At 51.1% G+C, this 19,749-nt stretch overlaps 1 protein-coding gene across 1 annotated transcript in view; it reads left to right on the top strand.

Moving 5' to 3' along the window:
- GALNT14 (polypeptide N-acetylgalactosaminyltransferase 14) overlaps positions 1-19,088 on the top strand; it is a 229,470-nt gene extending 210,382 nt beyond the window's left edge. Inside the window, exons 11-15 of the mRNA XM_077134982.1 lie at positions 584-676; positions 3,317-3,400; positions 3,870-4,014; positions 17,272-17,391; positions 18,534-19,088. Of these exons, the coding sequence (XP_076991097.1) occupies positions 584-676; positions 3,317-3,400; positions 3,870-4,014; positions 17,272-17,391; positions 18,534-18,671 (580 nt within the window). The 3' untranslated portion in view covers positions 18,672-19,088. The remainder of the gene's footprint in view (positions 1-583; positions 677-3,316; positions 3,401-3,869; positions 4,015-17,271; positions 17,392-18,533) is intronic.
- Positions 19,089-19,749: the final 661 nt, after the last annotated feature.

The following is a 19,749-nucleotide window of genomic DNA, read 5'->3' as shown; positions in this document are numbered from 1 at the left end:
TTGGGGCCAGACTCAGAGCAAATGCTGATTAAAAAAAAAAAACCTAAGCATGCTGATAGCCTGCGTGAAAGAGATGGTCGATTACTTAATTCTTTACACTGGTGCCAAGCTAATTGTACGGCCTCAGGAAGACCTTTTGTGGGATTTGCCTTACCCTCGGCTTAGCACAGACCCCATGGTAAAGGAGGGGACCCCTGGAAGCCAGAGCCCGGGGAGGAACAAGGTGAGATATTCAGCGTAGTCCTGGTCTTTTGGCTCTTGGTTACTGACCATAAAGAGGCATGCTGGGTTCTCCTGGCTCTTTTCTCTTGATTTTTTTCAGGAGCTGCAGAAGTTCCATTTCTGGTCTGTACTTTTGGAGGTTGGGGGGCAGTTTGTCATTACTACTGAGAAACTGTGTCTTGGGGGTAAAGGCACCTCTGGGGACTGGTTGGGGCTTGGCTGGGCTCAGCACCCCAGGAGCTGGCCTGTCAGCACTGCCCCGCCCCCAGGAGATGCTGCCCCCCCAGCCCCTGTGTGTGTGCTTGAACTGTCTCCATCAAAGGTCCCGCCAGCCCCTTCCTGACACTTCCTGTCTCCCCAGGAACACCAAGCGGACGGCTGAAGTGTGGATGGAGGAATACAAGCAGTACTACTATGCTGCCCGGCCATTCGCCCTGGAGAAGCCCTTTGGAGAGTAAGTGTCCTCTCTGGGTGAGGAGGAGACAGAGAAAAGTAGAGCCCAGCTTGGAGACCCGAGACCCCACTGGGGTCTGGCCAGGTCCCTCGCCAGGTATCTTTCAGCTCCGCCAGGTCCTGGTGTGATGGGCCTCGGGGAGCAATTATCTGGCAGTGCCTCAGGGGGTGGAGCTGAGCTCTGCACTGTGCAGTGAGCTGCCGTGTCCAGCTTTTTACAGAATGGTCCCGTGCTGGACTGCACAGCTTGAGCCCTTCCAGGTCAGCATTCCTAGGTCTCTCCTTTAGTTCTCAGACAACCCAAGCCTACAGGTTCCTTCTTCCTCAGAGGAACAGTCTGTGTCCAGAGGTCCCATACAGCAGCACTCCAGCTTGCTGGGAATAGAAAGGGAAAGGAAAAGGAATGTTTATTAAGTGCTGGGTGCAGCACCCCTAGTTATCTCGTTGATGCTCCCCAAAGGCTGAGAAAGGGGCCTGATTGCCCGGAGTTCCCAGACAAGGAGACTGAGGCTCATGCAGGTTAAGTACTTGCCCTAGAACCACCCAGGAAGAGGAGGGTGGGGACTGAAAGCCCCACCTACCTGATTCCAAAACCCCATGGCCCTGCATTCCCCAAGCCAGTGCCCATTTGAGTGGAGGAAACAACTTCACTTATTGCTGTCATCTGCATTTCTTTGGAAGCCGACTAGTCATGAGGCTGTTGAGCAGATGGACTTGCCCTGCAGCCACAACTTCAGAAATTGAGCCAGTTGCTGCAGGATTAAATCAGAACCAGCCAAAGTGATTTCCACCTCAGAAATCAGAGCTTCATCCCATCTCTCTCTGGGTCTCTCCCTCAGAATCTCCCCACAGTGTCCATCCTTCTTCCTCCCCAGGGCCACCAGCTTATCAGGCTCCTTTCTTTGGCCTTGTCTGTCCAGCTCCCCTTTCTCAACCTATTTCCCTCTCCAGCTTGGAATCCAGCCTCTGTCTTTAAGACAGTGCTAGAAAGATCTCATCCTTGTATTGTTTGCCCTGTTGCCCATCTCTCGACACCCCTAGCAGTGTTTTCTCCACCCCGGATGAACTCAACTTTCTGCCTTTTCCTGTGCTGCTCTCACAGGCTCATCAAGTCTGCACCTAATCTTGCTCCTTCTCTCATATTCTCCATCTCATGGACAGTCCTTGCTTGGTGTAGCTCATGTCAGAAATCTGCACGGCAAGCCCTCCCTCTCCTAAATGCCACCACTGTTGAGGCTGCCTCGTTGTGCATGGAGTGACTGAACACTGACACATTCAGTGTTTTTAAAAATGGACACAATTCCTGCCCCTGGGGAGGTTATGGGCTGGTGAGGAAGGCAGACTACTCACCGACTTTTACATCCAGTTCCTTAAATTACTAATGTGGTCACTGCTTTATAAGAAGCCCTGATTCCTTGAGAGCTCCCAGCCCAGCTTTGGGGGCAGGGTCCAGGGAAGAAGTGGGATTGAAAAGAGGTGAGGCTGGGCAGGCACGCAGGACCGGGTCTGTGGATTGCCCAGGAAGGACAGGGTGTGAATGGAACTTAGGTGAGAAGCGGGGGGATTTGCACCTATCACTCTCTCCGTCCCTACCCCGGCTTCCCTACTGAAAGCATGATAGGGGTTTCTGTAGCAGCCTTCTTTCTGCCCTCCCTGTCCCCAGCCGTGCCCCCACGCACCACTGGGCCACCAGCAGTGTGACCTGACACGCACATAGCAGTGTGCCCGCTGTTGCATCCCGTTGCCTTTCAAGGCTAAACTCCCCAGCAGTGCCTCTGTGGCATGTGTCTTCATCTCTCATCCCACCCTCTTGCCCTCTTCCATCCCCCCACTACACATGGATCTAGATGCTTATTTCAAACTCCTGCTCCTTCCAGGAGAAATCTCTTGTTTCTGCACATGCACGTAGCTCCCTTTCCTATTCCCAGGGGCCTGTGGCAGGGGCCTCATGGCCCGTCCCTTCTGGCCTGTCCCCTCTTCCTTCCCGATGCCAGCTTCGCCATTATCCTCTGCACAACTCCCCACCTCCAGGCAAGGGGAAACTCCTGGGGTGCTCCCTCTGCTCCCCCATGCCCACCGCTTGTCCACAGAGGGTGGGGATGGCTGGTTTTGTTGTTTTGTTTAATATTTTCTGCTGTTTGAAAGCTCTCTATCATATTGCACATCTGGCATGCTGCCTGCTACGTGGCAGGCTCTCAGTAAGGATTTAATCAACAGAAACATGACCTGGCCCCAGAAACAGCCAAAGAAGAGGATTCCTTGAGGCTGGGCAGTGAGGGTGGGATTTGGCCTATAGAATCCAAAGAGAGCTTCTTAACAGACCCAGAGCCCCGGAGGTAAACCGTTAGCACACACACCGAATGTCCTTGCAGCCCTCATTGTCATTGCAAAAGAGAAACAGCCCCAAATTCCATCTTCAAGGAAAAACACATTGCCTCGGTGCCATGACACCACTGATACCGCCAGGTGGTTCTTTTGCTCTCTCTGGAGCTCTGGAAACCTCCTCTTGCATCATTTCTCCAGCACCCTCCAGGGAAACGTGGGTGCAAAGCATCCCCCCAGGTTGCAATTGTGCACCCCTCATGCTGATGCCCAGCCCCTGACCCAGCTGTGCTTTGTCATTGCCCCCCCACCCCCCAAGCATCAAGAAGAGATTGGCCCTGAAGAGGAGTCTGCAGTGCAATAGCTTCAAGTGGTACCTGGAGAATGTCTACCCGGAGCTCAGGTATCCTTCCCACCTGGCTGAGTCTTTGCTGGCTGCAGGGAGACGCCCTCGGCTGACTTGATCTGTAGAAAAGACTGACACTGGTCAACTCGGTGAGGGTTGTAAGTCCATAAAGAGCAGCGAAGACAAGCGGGTTTCCCTTGTGCCTGAAGCCCAGAAGGGAAGTTACATTTAAACAGCAGCATGAAGGATTTAGGTTAGCTAATAGCAGCATTCCTCAACTGCTGTGGTCTGAGCCCTGGGTTGCATGCTGGGGGGCCCAGGGACCCCAGCTCCGCTGTTCCCCCGGGACGCTAGGCCTTTCCTTGCTGCCTTGTTTGCAGCAGCATGTTCCTTTCCCCTAGCAGGGCAGATGGTTATGACCCAGCCCTGGGAGCAGGGGGGCCCCTGCTGCTCTCAGCTCACTGCCCCTGCCACCTCCCACTGCCTGTGTCCCTGATCCTCGGCGCTCCCTGTGGCTTTCCTCTAGAATCCCCAATGATTCCTCCATCGAGAAGGGCAAGATCCTGCAGAGAAAGAAGTGCCTGGATTCTCACAAGGTGCCAAACCAAGAGGTCTCCCACCCCAAGTTAACCTCCTGTGTCAAGGTCAAAGGCGAGGACGTAAAGTCTCAGGTAAAATAACTGGCTAGGGATATGTGAAGCCAGGGGCACTACTCAGCCTTGTTGAGCAGCTTTACATGATACAGGTGCCAAATTTTACCCAGAGGTGAGCAGCCCCACTCGGCCAGCAGTGTGTTTGCTATTCGGGTTTCCAAATGCAGATGCTAATCTTGAATCAACCCCATCATTGGTCCAGCTCCTTAGCCTTGGTAATTTGTACTTATCTTTCTGTCTCCATGAGTTTGCCTATGTTTTCATTTTCTCTGTGGTTACCAGGGAGCTTGAATTTCACATACTAAATCTATAACACTCATTTTCTTTTTTTTTTTTTTTTACCTAAATAGCGTATATAATGTTCCTGCAGCCTTTAACGTCCCACCTTTATGTAGTTCTTGCTCCAAATTACATTATGAGTCCAAAACTATTGATTTATTATAACATTTTATGCATCTGCCTTTTATATGCTGAAGGAAGTAAAAAAAAATGGATTTACAAGTAAAAACTGCAGTAGTGCTAATATTTATATTTACCATGCCATTATCTTTTCCAGAGAGCTTTATTTCTTCATCTGGGTCCAGTTAACTGTGTCTCATCCTTTCTTTTCACCCTGCAGAACTCCATTTAGCATCCTTTGTATGGCCAGTCTAGTGGGGATAAAGTCCCTCACTTTTGTTTACCTGGGAATGCCTTAATCCCAACCTCATTTTTGAAGGATCCATTTTGTCATATACAGAATTCTTGGTTGGCAGTATTTTGTTTCTGGCACTTTGAATAGTCCGCCAACTGCCTTCTTGCCTCCATGGTTTTTGATGTGAAATCAGCACTTATTTTATTGAGGTTCCTTTGGATGTGGCACATTGCTCCTCTCTTGCAGCTTTCAGAATTCTTTCAAGGCACAGTGTGAGTCTATTTAGGTTTATCCTGTTTGGGGTTCTTTGAGCATCTTGAATCTGTATATTCATTAAATTTAGATCATTTTCAGCCTTTATGGCTTTGCATATTCTCTCTTCCTCCTTCTCTGTTTCTTCTCCCTCAGCGATTCCCGCTGTGCATATTTGGTATGCTTGGTGGGGTCTCACAGGTTCCTCAGGCCCTATTCACTTTTCTTCATCTTTTCTTTCTGTTCCTCAGACTTGATGACTTCAGTTGTCTCATTTTCAAGTTCACCGATTATTCCTTCTGCTAGCTCTAATCTACTGTCGAACCCCTCAAAAGAACTTTTAACTTCTATTACTGTGATCTTTAGCTCCGTTGGGTTCCTTTTTGTAATTTTCATCTCTATATTAATATTTTCTTTGAGTTTATCAGAAATCATTTTCTTGATTTCTTTTAGTTCTTTGTTCATGTTTTCCTTTAGCTCTTTGAGCGTATTTAGAATGATTTTTTAAAAGTCTTCATAATGTCCCAGGTCTGATTCTCCTCATCGATATTTTCTAATGCTTTAATCTACTCCTTTGCCTGGACCATCACTTTCTGGTTCTTCATATGTTTTGTAATCTTTTGTTGAAACTTGGTCATTTTCATATTTTAGCTGGTCATTTCTGGAATTTAGACTGTGAAGCATCTGTTCCTTATGTTTGCATCCAGCTAGTGCTAAGTCTGAGCTTTCCTTAAGTCCCAAGAGCTACCAAAAAAAGAAGAAGAAGAAAAGACCTTTCGCATTCTTTGCAGACTGACCTGTGTGGGTGCTCTCCTCCAGCCCAAGGCGTAGGGGCCCCCCTGGTCCTTTCTGCACATGCACCTTGCCATGAGGCATGCACTTGGGGCCCTAGGCAATCCCCTGTTTATGCAGATGCAAATGTCTCCTCTTCCCTAGGAAACAGTTTTCTCATGGTCCTGGGAATGCATTCTATGTCCTGCAGCCAGCAAACCCTTGCCTCAGGCACCCACTTGACTGCCCTCCCATAGTATTCTGCAAGAGCCCTGTGCACTGCCTCCTACACGGGCGAGTTCTGGGGCAGCGAGTCCCCCTGGCCACCCCAGACAGATTAAGCCAGACACACGTGCTCCCAGTGTGTGCACAAGGGTCACTCTGCTCCTTCCAGAACTGAGACCAGGGATCTGCGCTGGCACTAGCTTTGTTGCTGCAGTCCTTTAATTGCTTTCTGGAGCTTTGAGAAAGGTGTTACTGCCGGTTATTGCTGGACGTTCAGAGTTTCTGTGGGGGAACGTGCTGTGAAGCGTCTCACACCACCATCGTGATCAAGGCCAGACTGACCCGTGAGCCCTCCCCACCTCCCCTCCTCCCCTCCTCTCCTCCCTTCCTTCATTTAAGTTCTCTGCTAATTGTGATCGTGCAGAGATGACAGGCTGGGCTGGAGGTCTCAAGGGCCCCCGGAGAGGCCTAATGCAGAAGCAGCAAAGACCTGGTCTCTGCCGTCAATAGAGTTGTGTCCCAGGTGCTCTAGAAGCACAGAGATGGCACCTGACCTGTGCGCGAGGATCAGGATGTCCTCCCGGAGCAACTGAAAATGAGCTGCATCCCGAACGGTGCACAGAGATAGGCGAGTGGGGAGAAAGGGCTGCCCCAGAAAGGCAGGTCAGGAGAAGACCTGGAGGTGAGAGCAGGCACGGGCCCTTGAGGACTGCGGGAGACATGCCAGAGGGGCGGTGTGGGGAGGGGCTAGAGCCAAATCCCAGTGTCCGTGGCCAAGCCGAGGACTTGTTCCCCAAGGGGAGGGATGCTGTTGGACCCCAGCAGAGGGCTCAGGAGAGCACAGGGTTGCACTTCCATCTTCCACTCGGATGCTGCCCCTCAATGTTGGGTGACAATGCACAGCCATTTCAGACTCACCCGGTAATTCAGGTCAACTGACAGATATGGGGCACCTGGTAGGCTTTCCAGCCCTCCCCCATCCACTGGTTCTCTCCTGTGACCACCCTCTCCAGGTGCCAACCCTCTCTCCTGCAGCCCCCTTTATGGACAGTCCATCAGTTCTTCCTGCAGAGTAGCTGTTCTTGGCTTCTTCAAGCTAGATCAGCATCCCTGAGCCTAATGCTGGGCATCCAAGGCTGCATGGTTCCTGGTTGTGGGGCTGACCTGTGACTTGTGGGGTGTTTACAGCATCCCTTCCTCTGCTCAGCAGATGCCAGCAGCACCCCACCCTCGCATCCAGTAATGAAGGTCAGAAATGTCCCCAGACATTGTTAACTGCCTCCTCTGGGGCAAGCCCGCCAGTTGACAGCTGCTGCCTTAGATGATGGCAGCCTTCTCCAGGCCCTGCCCTTTATCCTCCAGTTCACCTGTGATCACCAGTCTTGTTCCCAAATCATTGCCTCCACACAGCCTTCAGTGGCTCCCCCGCCCGGCACAGCCCCTCGGGCCGACAGGTGAGGCCTCTCACACCCTGGCTTTCCACCACCCTGGCTTTCTGACTTTTCCGCAGATGCCATCCCTGCTCCAGCAGGACAGGGGAGGGAACTGTCTGAGTCAGGCAGGAAAGGGAGGAAAGGAAATACTAGAAGTGTTGGTTTTGCCTTAGATGTGGCAGCTTGACTGAGAATGGTACAATTTGCTCAAGTGGCATTTTGTAAAATGTGAGGAGGTGGCACGTGGCCCTCTCTTATGGATCTGTGTGTAGGCAAGGCTTGCATCACTACACCAGAATGCTGTTTTCCCCCTTGCACTGGGACAAAAGTTGCTTGGGCTGACTCTAGCAAAGAAGGACTTTTACTGCCTTTGGCTGGGTAACTGAGTGGGAGGGAAGGAGACCTGGATCTAGGGGTCCCAAGGAGCCTCTTACAATACCCTGGACATGAGGAGGGGCAGCCCAGCCTTTCATTGACCAAAGGCTAATGGTGCCTGACCCTACAGACCTTCCTGTGATGTGAGAAAGGGGGTACAAATCAGGGGTCTGTAGGCAGAGCCATTGCGATAACTGCCTTCAAAGGAGCTGTTCTAGTTTGCTAGCTGCTGGAATATAATATGCCAGAAGTGGAATGGCTTTTTCAAAGAGAATTTAATAAGTTACAAGTTTGCAGTTCTAAGGCTGTGAAAATCTCCAAATTAAAGCTAGTCTAAAAAAGTGTCCAAATTAAGGCACCAGGAAGAGGTTACCTTCATCTAAGAAAGGCCAATGATGTTCGGTGTTTCTCTCTCAGCTGGAAAGGCACATGGTAAACATGGTGACGTCTGCTAGCTTTCTCTCCAGGAATCTCCTTTCATGATAGTCCCCCAGGCACATTTTCCTTCTTCATCTCCAAAGGTCTCTGGGTGCGTGGGCTGTCATGGTTCTCGTGAGTGCTCTGTTGCCCTCCCTTCATTCTCTAGCTTTTTCCAAAATGCTTCCTCTTTTAAAGGATTTCAGAAAACTAATCAAGACCCACCTCAAATGGGTGGAGTCACATCTCTTTCTGATGAAAGGTTAATCCCCCCAATTGGGTGGGTCAAATCTCCATGGAGATCATCAAAATGGTCCCACCCAGCCATCTTGAATGAGGATTAAAGGACATGGCTTTTCTGGGGTCCACCACAGATTCAAACCAGTACATTCCACCCTTTGGACCCCAAAAGACATGTTTATCCTATATACAAAATAAATTAATTCCATCACAGTATCAGAAATCCTTAAACCATTTCAGTAACAATACAAGTACAATACAAAGTTAAAATCAGCACAAAGTCTCATCAAAATCTGTTACAGACATGGTCTGTCCTAAGGCAAAATTCTCTTCTGGCTCTGGGCCTGTGAAACTCAGAACAGTTATTTGCTGCTAACATGCAAAGTAGGAACACTCATAGTACACATGTACCCATTTCTTTGGAAGGAATTGGAAGAAATGCAGGGGTCACTGGACCCAAGCAGTTTCAAAAACCTGCAGGGCAAAGTCCATTAGATTCAAAGTCTAAGAGTCATTTATCTTCGGGGCTTTAGAAAGTGGCAGTCCCACCCTTTCTAAGGGCCTACATAGTGGCCCACCTCTCTCTGAATGCAACCTTGGGGGACATTGGGGAGGCCACATTTTTCTTGCCTCCACCCTCTCCAAGCATTGGGGTTGCACCCGGGCTCTCTGCTATCTCTGGGGCACATGCTCAACCCTTCCATGTAGTGGCAGCCAGGCTCTCCCCAAACCCCAAGGAATGTGCTCCACCCTTTCCAAGGCCTGAGGTGGCATGACTCTTCCACTGCAACGAGGTGGAAGGCCCATCCTCTGCCTTTGGGTTAAACTCACCCTCTCCACATGCTTGGGTAGGTCCGCACACCTGGCCCAAGGTTTCTTGACTGTAGACTTCAGCTTCCATAGTTATACCTCTGAAGTTATTTTCCTCCAATGTGTCCCTTCTCTGTCCCTGTCTGTTCAGACTGGCAGTTGTTCTGCTTATACAGGTCCTACAACACTTTCGTTGGCTTTAGTAAGCTTGGATTGTGCCCATCAGACATAAGAGCTTCTGCAAATCCTTGCTGGAATACTCTGTCTCCAATCCTGGCTTTCTCTGAAATGGCTGACTGGCTCCACATTTGGTCAAGACCTCAGGTGGGGCACTATTCTCTGGGGTCTCCCTTCCTGGAAGCCCAGAATTTTCCAGAATGTCAGTTTCTGGTTTCTTTGTACCCAAAAGTTCAGTTCTCAGTTTATCTCTTTCCTGTCGCATTTCACTGTAAGCTGCGAGGAGAAACCAGGCTGCACTTTCCACATTTAATTTGGAAATCTTTTCTGCTGAATATCCAAGTTCATGGCTTTTAAAATCTGCCTTCCAGCCAAAGCCACTATCAATTCTGCCAGAGTATCTGCCATTTTAAAACAAGATTGTCTTCCTTCCAGTTTGCAATAACACATGCCTCATTTCTATCTAGTGCTTTGCCAGAGGCATCCCTAGAGTCCATGTTTCTACTAACAGTCTCTTCAAAGCATTCTAGGCCTTCTCTGTCAAGCTCCTCACACTCTTCCAGAATCTTCCCTTATGCATTTAAAAAGCTGTTCCAACATGTTTGGAATTTGCAAACTACAGCAGCACCCCACTCCCAGTACCAAAATCTGTTCATGTTTGTTAGCTGCCGGAATGCAATATACCAGAAATGGAATGAGTTTTAGAAAGGGGGAATTTAATAAGTTACAAGTTTACAGTTCTAAGGCCATGAAAATCTCAAATTAAAGCAAGTCTCTAAAAATGTCCAAATTAAGCCACCAATAAGAGGTTACCTTCACTCAGGAAAGGTTGATGACATTCAGGGTTTCTCTCTCAACTGGAAAAGCACGTGGTGAACATGGAAACATCTGCTAGCTTTGTCTCCAGGAATCTTCATTCATGAAGCTCCCCTAGGGGCGTTTTCCTTCTTCATCTCCAAAGGTCTCTGGCTGTGTGGGCTCTTCTGGTTCTCGGGACTGCTCTGTTGTTCCACCATTGTTCTCTAGCTTTTTCCAAAATGCTTTCTCTTTTAAAGGATTCCAATAAATTAATCAAGACCCACCTTGATTGGGTAGAGTCACATTTCCCTCTGATGAAAGGTTAAACCCTACAATTGGGTGAGTCAATCTCCATGGAGATCATCAAAAAGCTCCCACCCAGCAATACTGAATGAGGATTAAAGGGCATGGCTTTTCTGGGGTCCAGCACAGATTCAGACTGGCACAGGAACTGAGAATTGTTTTCCAGAAGACACTACTAAGCTGCCACTCCAACTTAAATGATCAGTTGGGTCCATTGGAGCAGAATCTGAATTTAGGATAGTGGAAGAATGCCTGAGATAGAAAGATGCTCAGTCCACATCAGAGGGCTATTCCCAGTGGCTGCTCTGCACCGTGCACCAGGCTGCGTGCTCGGGAGCAAAGTGGCATTGCAGGGAGGAGACACAACCCAACCACAGAACCGGGATGCATTTCTGAGGGTTCTGGTTGTGTTAAACCTGTGTCAGGCTAATAGAAATCCACATAACATTTCAGCTACAAGAATCCTCCTTTCCGCAAAAGCATGGGGAGTTGGGGGGTGGGGGGCTGGGCAAGGAGCGTGGGAGCAGAATGTATGCACTTGTAGAATTTTTTTTTAATGTATTGCCCTTGTAGAATTATCTTCCTCTTCCTTTCAGGAGCCACTCCTCTTTCCTGTGTAAATGCTCAGTCCTGTTTTTCTGCTTCCCAACCCTTCCTGCCTCTTAACCTTACTTTGCTCTCCTCTCCCCACTTCCATCCTCCCTACATGTCCTGCCATTGACCAGTCCAGAGGTCAGTGTCACATCCAGCCACCCTGCATGTGACATGCTCAGTCCTCTCCCCTGCCTCTTCTGTCTGTGAGGGGCCATTCAGGTAGTGACATGAGAATCCTACTATATTGGTATTATTATCATCCCCATTTTACAGATGACGAAATCAAGGCTTGGAGAGGTTATCCAAGAGCAGATGCTAGTAAGTGCTGCAGGCAGGATTTGGAAAATCTGGGCCCCAAACCTACTGTCTTAAACGTTCTGCTATCACAGGGGCTGGCAGAGTCACAGGGGGTCCTGGAGCTCCCGGGAAAAGCCCCTGTCCCGTACATTCCTCTTCTGGGTTGCAAGCACTGATCAGATCCACCTCGACAGGAGATACTTGTCATGAGTCTCCTCGGCCACTTCCCAATGGCAAGTGTATGACAAGGGAAACCAGATCCTTTCCCTGCTTCAGGGGCAGACCGCTTCCCCACCACTGATGGGCACTGAGGCAAGAGCACGGGTGGAGGCCCATGTTCCAGATGTCTCCATGCCCCTTGAGCTCTCCACCAGCCCATGGGCATTCACACAGCACTGCCTTCTAGCCTCTGCCCTCCCCCGTGAACCCCCCGGCCTGCATGTCACAGCTCAGCAGCCCCCTCGGGCCAGGTGTGTGTACCCATGTCACAGTCCACCATCGGGAGGACAAACCCAGGGTCCCTGGAACCAGGCTTGGACCCCAGGAGCTCTGGGTTCTGGTCCCAGCTGGGCCCTCGCTGTTCAGGGGGTCCGGGCACCTCCCCTTGCTGCTGAGGGGGAGCTGGTCAGACCGTGGCTCTCCCCAGCTCACCACTGGCTCACTTCTCTGTCCCTCACCCTCCTCACTTCCCTTTTCGTGGTGCCTCGTCAGCCTTGGAAGCAAACTGTTTTAAATCTGTGTAGCAAAGATATCAGGAAACAGATGCCTTGGGTGACAGGAGAAAGAAATGCATCATCAATTTGTAAACTTGGGAATCCCAAGATGTCTCTAGGTTAACGCGTCCCCTCTTAACCTTATTGGATTCTCTAGAAAAATGTTCGTGAAAGGTAAAAAGACAGAGGCACCAATCTGGTTTATGTAAATAAGGGGGGAAACATATATTGTATGTATATATATATATTTTTAGTGTGTCCTTCAGCCCGCAGCCCCAGAGGTTCAGGCTGCTGGCTTGTGCAGTGTGTGCAGGCAGCCGGGGTGCCCTGCGTGGCTGAGACGAAGAGAAAAGCTTTTCCCTGGAGCCTGCACCCAGACTGACACTTCTAGGACTGCCAGCAGGACAGGTTGCCGGCACATCACCGTCCCCGCGTGGGAGGAAAGCAGAAGGCAGCTTTGCAAAGGCAGGTCTCCACGTGCCCTTTCTTCCCGCGCGCTTCCCCCGTCATCTTGATCAGCATAACAGGGGCCAGGTGCGGACCTGCGCCTGGCAGAGCCCGAACCCAAGGCCAGGCTGCGCTTCCTCCACCCAGGTGCCCCTGCCGTGAGGACCGGGCAAGTCCTTGCTGGGGGTGTGGGGTGATTGTCAGGTGCATTGCAGGATGCTCAGCAGCATTCCTGGCCTCTACCCACCAGAGACCTGTAGCACCCCCCCACCCCACCCCAATCAAAAATATGCCACCCTGGGGAGCTAAGTCGCCCCAGGCTGACGGCTTCTTACCCGCTAAAGTCAAAGGTGCCCCTGGTACATTCCAAGTGCAGCCCCTCTGCCCGCGCCCCGACTCCATCCTCTCCTATCTCCCAGCCTATTTCAGAGCTTGGCTCCTTCAGTTATCACCTCTGGAGATAACCTTTCCTCTCTCCTCTCCATCCAGGCTGGGGTGCTGGGGCCCCTTTCATCCCAGCTTGCACAACCGCAACCAAGGGCGCGTCTCCTAGAGAGCCAGGCGACTGCCCCGCCACCACACCGCTCCCTTCTCCCACCAGCAGTTCCCTTTAAGCCTAGAAGACCTGGGCGGTGTAGCCTGGGCACTGCCCTCCCCCTCCATCAGCTCTCCTCCCCCAGGGTAAGAGCAGAGGGGCCAGAGCCAAGCTTGTGACTGCCTCAGGCCCTGGCCAGGCTGCCCCACAGAGCCCCAGGCCGTCCACGCCAGCCCCGGGGGTACCTTCCATGGGTGCTTCTGGGGGCTGGGGCTGGGCATGGCCCTCCACCCTGGCTTGTGCTTTTGCCCGACACCCCCACATAGAAACCCCATCTTGGTAAGCAAGGGGGTGTTAGCTGAGCCGGGGACTTGTCTACTGACCTCATTCATCACCCGCCATTCCGGGAAGCCTGCAGGATGGGCATGGAAAACTTCTTGCTTCTGTCCCACCGGCCCCTGTGTCTGCTTCTCCTCCCCAGCAGGCGTGGCCAGAGCTGAGCCTTTGCTCTGGGAAACTGGGAAGGCAGAATTATTTAAATGCCAGTAAAGCACCAGCTGCTGCGAAGTCCACTCAGGGTAAAGGCTTCGATCTGTGCCTCTGTGTGTTCTCACACCCCCAACCAGGGGGGCCGGGTGGCTGCCTCAGCCCCTGCCCTGGGCTGTGCCTTGAGCATTCCTTCCCAAAAGGCATTTGGGGACAGGGTGTCTCCTGCGTCGGAAGGCTTCAGGGCACTTACAGCAGATCTGAGGGCCTTAGGGTATTAAAGAAGAAATGTGAAGACAGACTTTTGGAAATTGTGATGTATTTAACTTTTCTTGTTTAATCGGCTGTTCTAGTTTGCTCGCTGCCGGAATGCGATATACCAGAAACGGAATGGCTTTAAAAAAAGGAAATTTAATAAGTTGCTAGTTTCCAGTTCTAAGGCAGAGAAAATGTCCCAATTAAAACAAGTCTCTAGAAATGTCCAATCAAAGGCATCCAAGGAAAGATACCTTGGTTCAAGAAAGCTGATGAAGTTCAGGGTTTCTCTCTCATCTGGGAGGACACATGGCGAACACGGCGTCATCTCCTAGCTTCTTTCCTGACTTCCCTTTATGGAGCTTCAGAGGAGGCAATTTCCTTCTTCATTTCCAAAGGTCTGGTGGACTCGGCTTCTCGTGGCTGTGTTGTTTTGCTCTCTCCTAATCTCTAACTTTCTCCAAAATGTTTCCTCTTTTATAGGACTCCAGTAAACTAATGAAGACCCACCCAAATGGGTGGAGACACGTCTCCACCTAATCCGGTTTGACAACCAATCTTGATTGAGTCACATCTCCAGGGGGATGATCTAATTACAGTTTCAAACATACAGTACTGAATAGGGATTAGAAGAAATGGCTGCCTTTGCAAAATGAGATTAGGATTAAAACATGGCTTTTCTAGGGTACGGACATCCTTTCAAACCAGCATATCAGCTAGCACCGTTAATGCAAAAACGTGCAGTACCATCATATGTGGTGATCACAGGATGTATTTTTTTCATCTGAATTCATGGTTCATTACAGGCTGTAGGGGTGGGAGGTGGGACAGAAAGAATCAACCTCATCAGACGCGGTGACTGTCCACTTAGCCACATTTCCAGAGAACACAGTCTAAATGTCAGGTCAGTTGTCCATGGGACCTGAGCAGTTTGTTCCCGGCAGCCCTGCCTGTAGACCCCAGCTTGGGCACTGACCCTTTCTCCCCTTCCCCTTAGGGCAAGGAATTCTCAGATCCTCGCCCAGGACCAACTTGTGCCTTCTAGAACACACTGCGGTATCTAGGCCTCAGAATCCCCAGCCAAATGGCCCGAGCCTGGATTTTTCCTGCTGAGGGTGGACTGTGACATGGGTACACGTACCTGACCAAGGAGTGACTGTTCAGAGAGGGTGGCAACGCTGGGATATGCAGGCCAGGGGGCTCACAGGGGTGGACAGAGGCTGGAAGGCAGTGCTGCGTGCATCCCCACGGCCTGGTAGGGAGCCTGCGGCATGGACATCTGGAACGTGGGCTTCCACCCGTGCTCTTGCCTCAGTGCCCATAAGTGGTGGGGAAGGGGCCTGCTCTATGATGTCGGGAGAGGACTTGGTTTCCCTTTTCATGGGCTTGCCGTTGGGAAGTGGCCAAGGAGACTCCTGGCAGTGTTTGCCGTCAAGATGAATCTGATCTGTGATTCTCAGTGCTTCCAACCCAGAAGAGGAATCTCTAGGAAAGGGGCTTTTCCCAGGAGCTCCAGAACCAGCTGTGACTGTGCCAGCCTCTGCTATAGCAGAACGTTTAAGACAGTGGGTTGGGGGCTCAAATCCTTCCTTCAGCACTTACTGGCATCTGCTCTTGAATAATCTCTCCAAGCCTTGGTTTCGTCATCTGTAAAATGGGGCTGATGATAATAACTCCTTAATAGGATTCCCATAAAGATGAAATTACTTAATTTGTGTAGAACCTTTAGAACAGTGCCTAGCACATAATAAAACTTAATAAATGTTAGCTGTCAATAGCAAAGCAGTCATCACATGACCTCTGTGTACAGACTACATCCCCTTTGGGCTTATCCTGGAACAAGGCAAATGGTATCTGGGAGCACCGTGACATTGACAAGGCTGGAGAACTCGATATGCCTCAAGATGGATGTCTTATAATTTTTATCATAGAAAATTTCAAGTACATAGCAGTACAGAAGGGGAGCAAGCGGTATAAAGGTCCACATTGTACCCACTGCTGAGTTTCAGGAATCGTCTCATGGGCAGCCTGCTTCATCCGCATTTCCGTCTGCTCCCCAGGGAGGGTTTCCTGGTCTAGGTTGTCTCCCAACACGAGCAGTTTGAAAGAGGAGCCAAGGCGTCTGCAGGCAGGAGCCCTGCCTGGGACCCAGCAGCTCCCACTGATCCACCGCCCCGGCCAGGCGGGAGGGGGGAGGGTGAGGGACTTTAGCAGGTCAGGCAGACGCAGTGAAGACCAGCTGCGGGGTCAGTGCAGAGGGGGCGGGGAGCTGAGCCTGGGTGAGGGGAGATGAGAAGGAGCCAGCCAGGTCAGCCCAAGAGGTTCAGGATGCTCAGAGAGGGTGGAGGCCGGGGAAGGGCCCCAGGAAGGGCTGGTGGGAGGCAGGCAGGGAAGGTGCGGGACAAGAGGTGGCTGGACGCCACCAGGTCAGCTTAGGGAACACTTGACCCTAGGGCAGGGGGCTGACCGGGGAGATGCAGTCCACGTGGCCTGGTCCAGAGGCTGAGGATGGGCTGGCCAGCTGCGGTGTAGCAGGAGGGACCGGAGGCAGCCTGCATGGAGGTCCTTTCCGGCAGCTTCCCGCAGGGGATCCAATTCGGGCATCACTTTGGCTCCCAATGAAGGCAAAGGGTGGCTGGTCTTGGCTCCATTTTACATCCTGGAGAAATACCTCTTGTCCAGTTTCATATTTTGAGAAGTATTGTGCCAGCAATTTCTCTCCCCCGATTGAGGAACTGGGAGGTGCTTTGAATTTCTGAAGCAGCGATTGCTTTAGGATCTCAAGCACTTCTGATGAAATATGCGAGAATCATGCCTTGTAACAACCCCCCAGAATGTCCCGCTTCTTTATGCCATCTGAACTCTGCTTGCCAACCGGATTTCCCACCCCTCTCCCTGCAAGAGATGTCATAGCAATCACCTATTGTTCCGGCATATTGGGGGCAGACACTATCTTGAAATAATCTTGTTTTTAAAAACTTTCTTCTTTCCCTCTGAGCTCTGCTTCTATCCTTTTCCTTGGAGCACCTGGTTCCCTCTGTCCCTGACTCCACCTCTTGTCATAACCCTCGTGTTCTCAGGACGCTGATTTGGACTTCTTTTCTAAGAAGAGAGCATGTGCTCTTAATGACAGCTGGGAGGTGGCCTGCCAGCTTGCTGCTTGCAATGCCCGGTGCAGGAAACAGATTCCCACTGAGGTGTTTGCTCCAAATAAAGTCACCGGAGGCCAAGCAGCTTGGCTGGGTAATGCTGGGGGCTCCCTCCCAAAGCTCAGGAGTGCTCAGAGATGCCAGGAGACATCTGCCTGCCCCGGGGTGGGTCCTTTCCACCGGGGACAGTGGGGACAGAGACCACCTCCACTGCAGGGAGCCTGGCCTTGAATAGCACCTTCTAAGGTGGGGTGGCTGATGAGCGATGCCCACCGGGAACCCACGCTCTTGGCCATGCTTTAATCACACCCCCCACGGCCTCCGGATCCTGACGAGAACCTTCCCCGGCCTCTTCCCTCTGCAGATCTGGGCCTTCACGTATACCCAGCAGATAGCACAGGAGGAGTTCTGCCTCTCAGTCCCCACCCTCTTCCCTGGCGCTCCGGTAGTTCTCGTCCTTTGCAAGGATGGAGACATCAAGCAGGTATGTGCTTGGTGGGTCCGGGGCCACCCCCGGGCATGGCAGCCCCCAATGTTGGGTCTGCCTGTGGGTCCAAATCTCGTGGGCAGGGAAAGGGAAAAGATTTGAAGAGAACAGGTTGGGGGAGAGAAAAGGGGGTGTGGTGGCAGCCCCCTGAAGGACCCTGGGCTTTTGGGACCACAAGGATAAACAAGACTCAAACCTTGCCCAAAGCGGCCCAGGGCTCTGGCCGTGTGTCCACCATTGTGTCCAGCTCTTTGGATGTGCCATGTGCCCAGTTCCTCTTGCCCTGGCTCCATTCGATTTCCTTGCAAAGTGGGCTGGGAGTTAGAGCCTGAGATTCAAAAGCCCATCTTACAGCTCACTGGCTGGGCGACCCATGGTGGATTGCTTGGCCTTTCTGATTTTAAGGTTCCTCTTCTAGGAAATGGGGTTGGATATGCTCAGCCCATGGGGTAATTGTTACAGCAGATAACTGAGGTGGCATGCACAGAGTAGAGCTCAAGGTCCCGTGCAGGTTGGCTCTCCAGTACATGTCCATCGTCTTCATTCCTTGTTCTGCAAGGTGAATTCCGGCAACCAGCAGCACGAGAACCACCTCTTGGCGTGGGCACCTGCCTGCCTCTGCTCTGGGAAAAGCAGAGGTTTGCTGCATTGGGCACTGCCCAGAAGCTCCCCTGCCCACAGTGCCTCCCAGCTCTGGGAGAAGCAGAGGTTCACTGCCCTGGCCACTGCCCAGGAGCTCCCCTTGCCCCAAAGCTTCCCAGCTCTCTCCCATTTCCTTATAACAGGCAGATACAGAGGGTGGATCTTTTTTTTTTATTTTTTTCTTCTGTGACTAACTCATGTCACATTTTCTGGCCTATTGCTTGGAAAGTTATTGCCTCCTAATGAGTTTTCCTAGCAAACATATTGATTTCACTTTTATTTTTCTGTCCAATTAAAAAGCAACAACCATAATACTTGGCAGAGCAATTAGTTGTAGTTGCATTCCTCTGTAGAGGCTGTAAGAAATCGAGTCTCCAGGTGAGCCTAGACAGGTGCTGTGAGCATTCCCTATTGGGTGGGTCTCCAGATGCTGGCGCTGGGACTTGGGCCCTGGCCAGAGAAACCTGATTCATGCTTTCTCCTCTCTGCCTTCTCAGCAATGGACCAAGACCAGCTCACGCATCGAACACGTGGAATCCCACCTCTGCCTGGACACAGATATGTTTCATGAAGTTGTCATCAACCCGTGTGAGTCCTCGCTGATGAGCCAGCACTGGGACATGGAGAGCGTCTGAGGGGCCTTCCAGCCTCAGCGTGGGCCAGGGAGTGGGACATCCGCGGGCGAGATGCAGACTCCGATATGAGACTGCCAGCAGCCGCGCCCACTCCAGACGCCTTGAGCTGGAAGGCAGAGACAAGGCTGCCAAGGACAGGAGCAGCTGTCTCGGAGAAGATGCAGGAAAAAGCCGCAGGTGGGGCTCAGGGAGAAATCCCACATGTTCTCTCCTTGCTATTAAATCCCAGTCCTGGCCGGGTCTTCCCCTGACGGGTATCTGGAGACAGATAGCCAGTGGAAGTGTTTGCTGTTCTCTTATGAAAGTGGCCCTGGGGGACGCCTGAGAGAAAAGCCTTCCTTGTCACCAGGCCAGGACTAAATTGAGAGGTTAGGAATGGGCATTGTTTTCAAAATAAATAAAGAGAACCTTAGTTTTTCTCTGTGTGCGAGTCACTTTTATTTTCTGCTTATGTCAGCTCAGGACTAAATGAATTCTTCATCTCCTGGGACGTGAGTGGTATAGAGGGAAAGAGAGGGGCCTGTGGTGGCATGGACAAGGAAGAGGACAGAGAAATAAGAAACCTATGTCGCATTCTGCTCTGCCACCAACAACCTATGTGATCCCCAAAAGACCTAATTTCTCAGACCATCTGCTTCCTCTTGTGTCAGACGGGGAGATAAGAGTGGTTCAGGCATCATCCCCTGGCCACTTGCCTTGGTGGTTTTTACTCCAGTAAACCCCGTTTACTGTACTTGCCCATTCTAGATCACTAGAGTAACAGAAGAATCAGTTCACATTGTTTAAAAGCTCCAAAAAGACGCTTGTACATTCTCTGCCAAATGCACCATATGCTGTTGAGTAACTGTCTTTGTTATCTATGGCTGTGTCAGAAATTACCCCCAAATTTAGCCGCTTTCAAGCAACACCCATTTATTATCTCATAGTTTCTGTGGGTCAGGAACCCAGGCATAGCTGAACCGATCCTGTGCTTTCAGAGTCTCTATAAGGCTGCAGTCTAGGTGCTGCCTGGGGCCACCTCCATTCCAAATTCATTCAGCAGTTGTGGGCACAATTCGCTTCCTTATAGGCTATTGGC

The sequence above is a fragment of the Tamandua tetradactyla genome, chromosome 17, assembly GCF_023851605.1.
Source record: "Tamandua tetradactyla isolate mTamTet1 chromosome 17, mTamTet1.pri, whole genome shotgun sequence".
Lineage (NCBI taxonomy): Eukaryota > Metazoa > Chordata > Mammalia > Pilosa > Myrmecophagidae > Tamandua > Tamandua tetradactyla.
The sequence above is the reverse complement of the archived record's forward strand: the minus strand, read 5'-3'. Positions and strand labels throughout refer to the sequence as shown.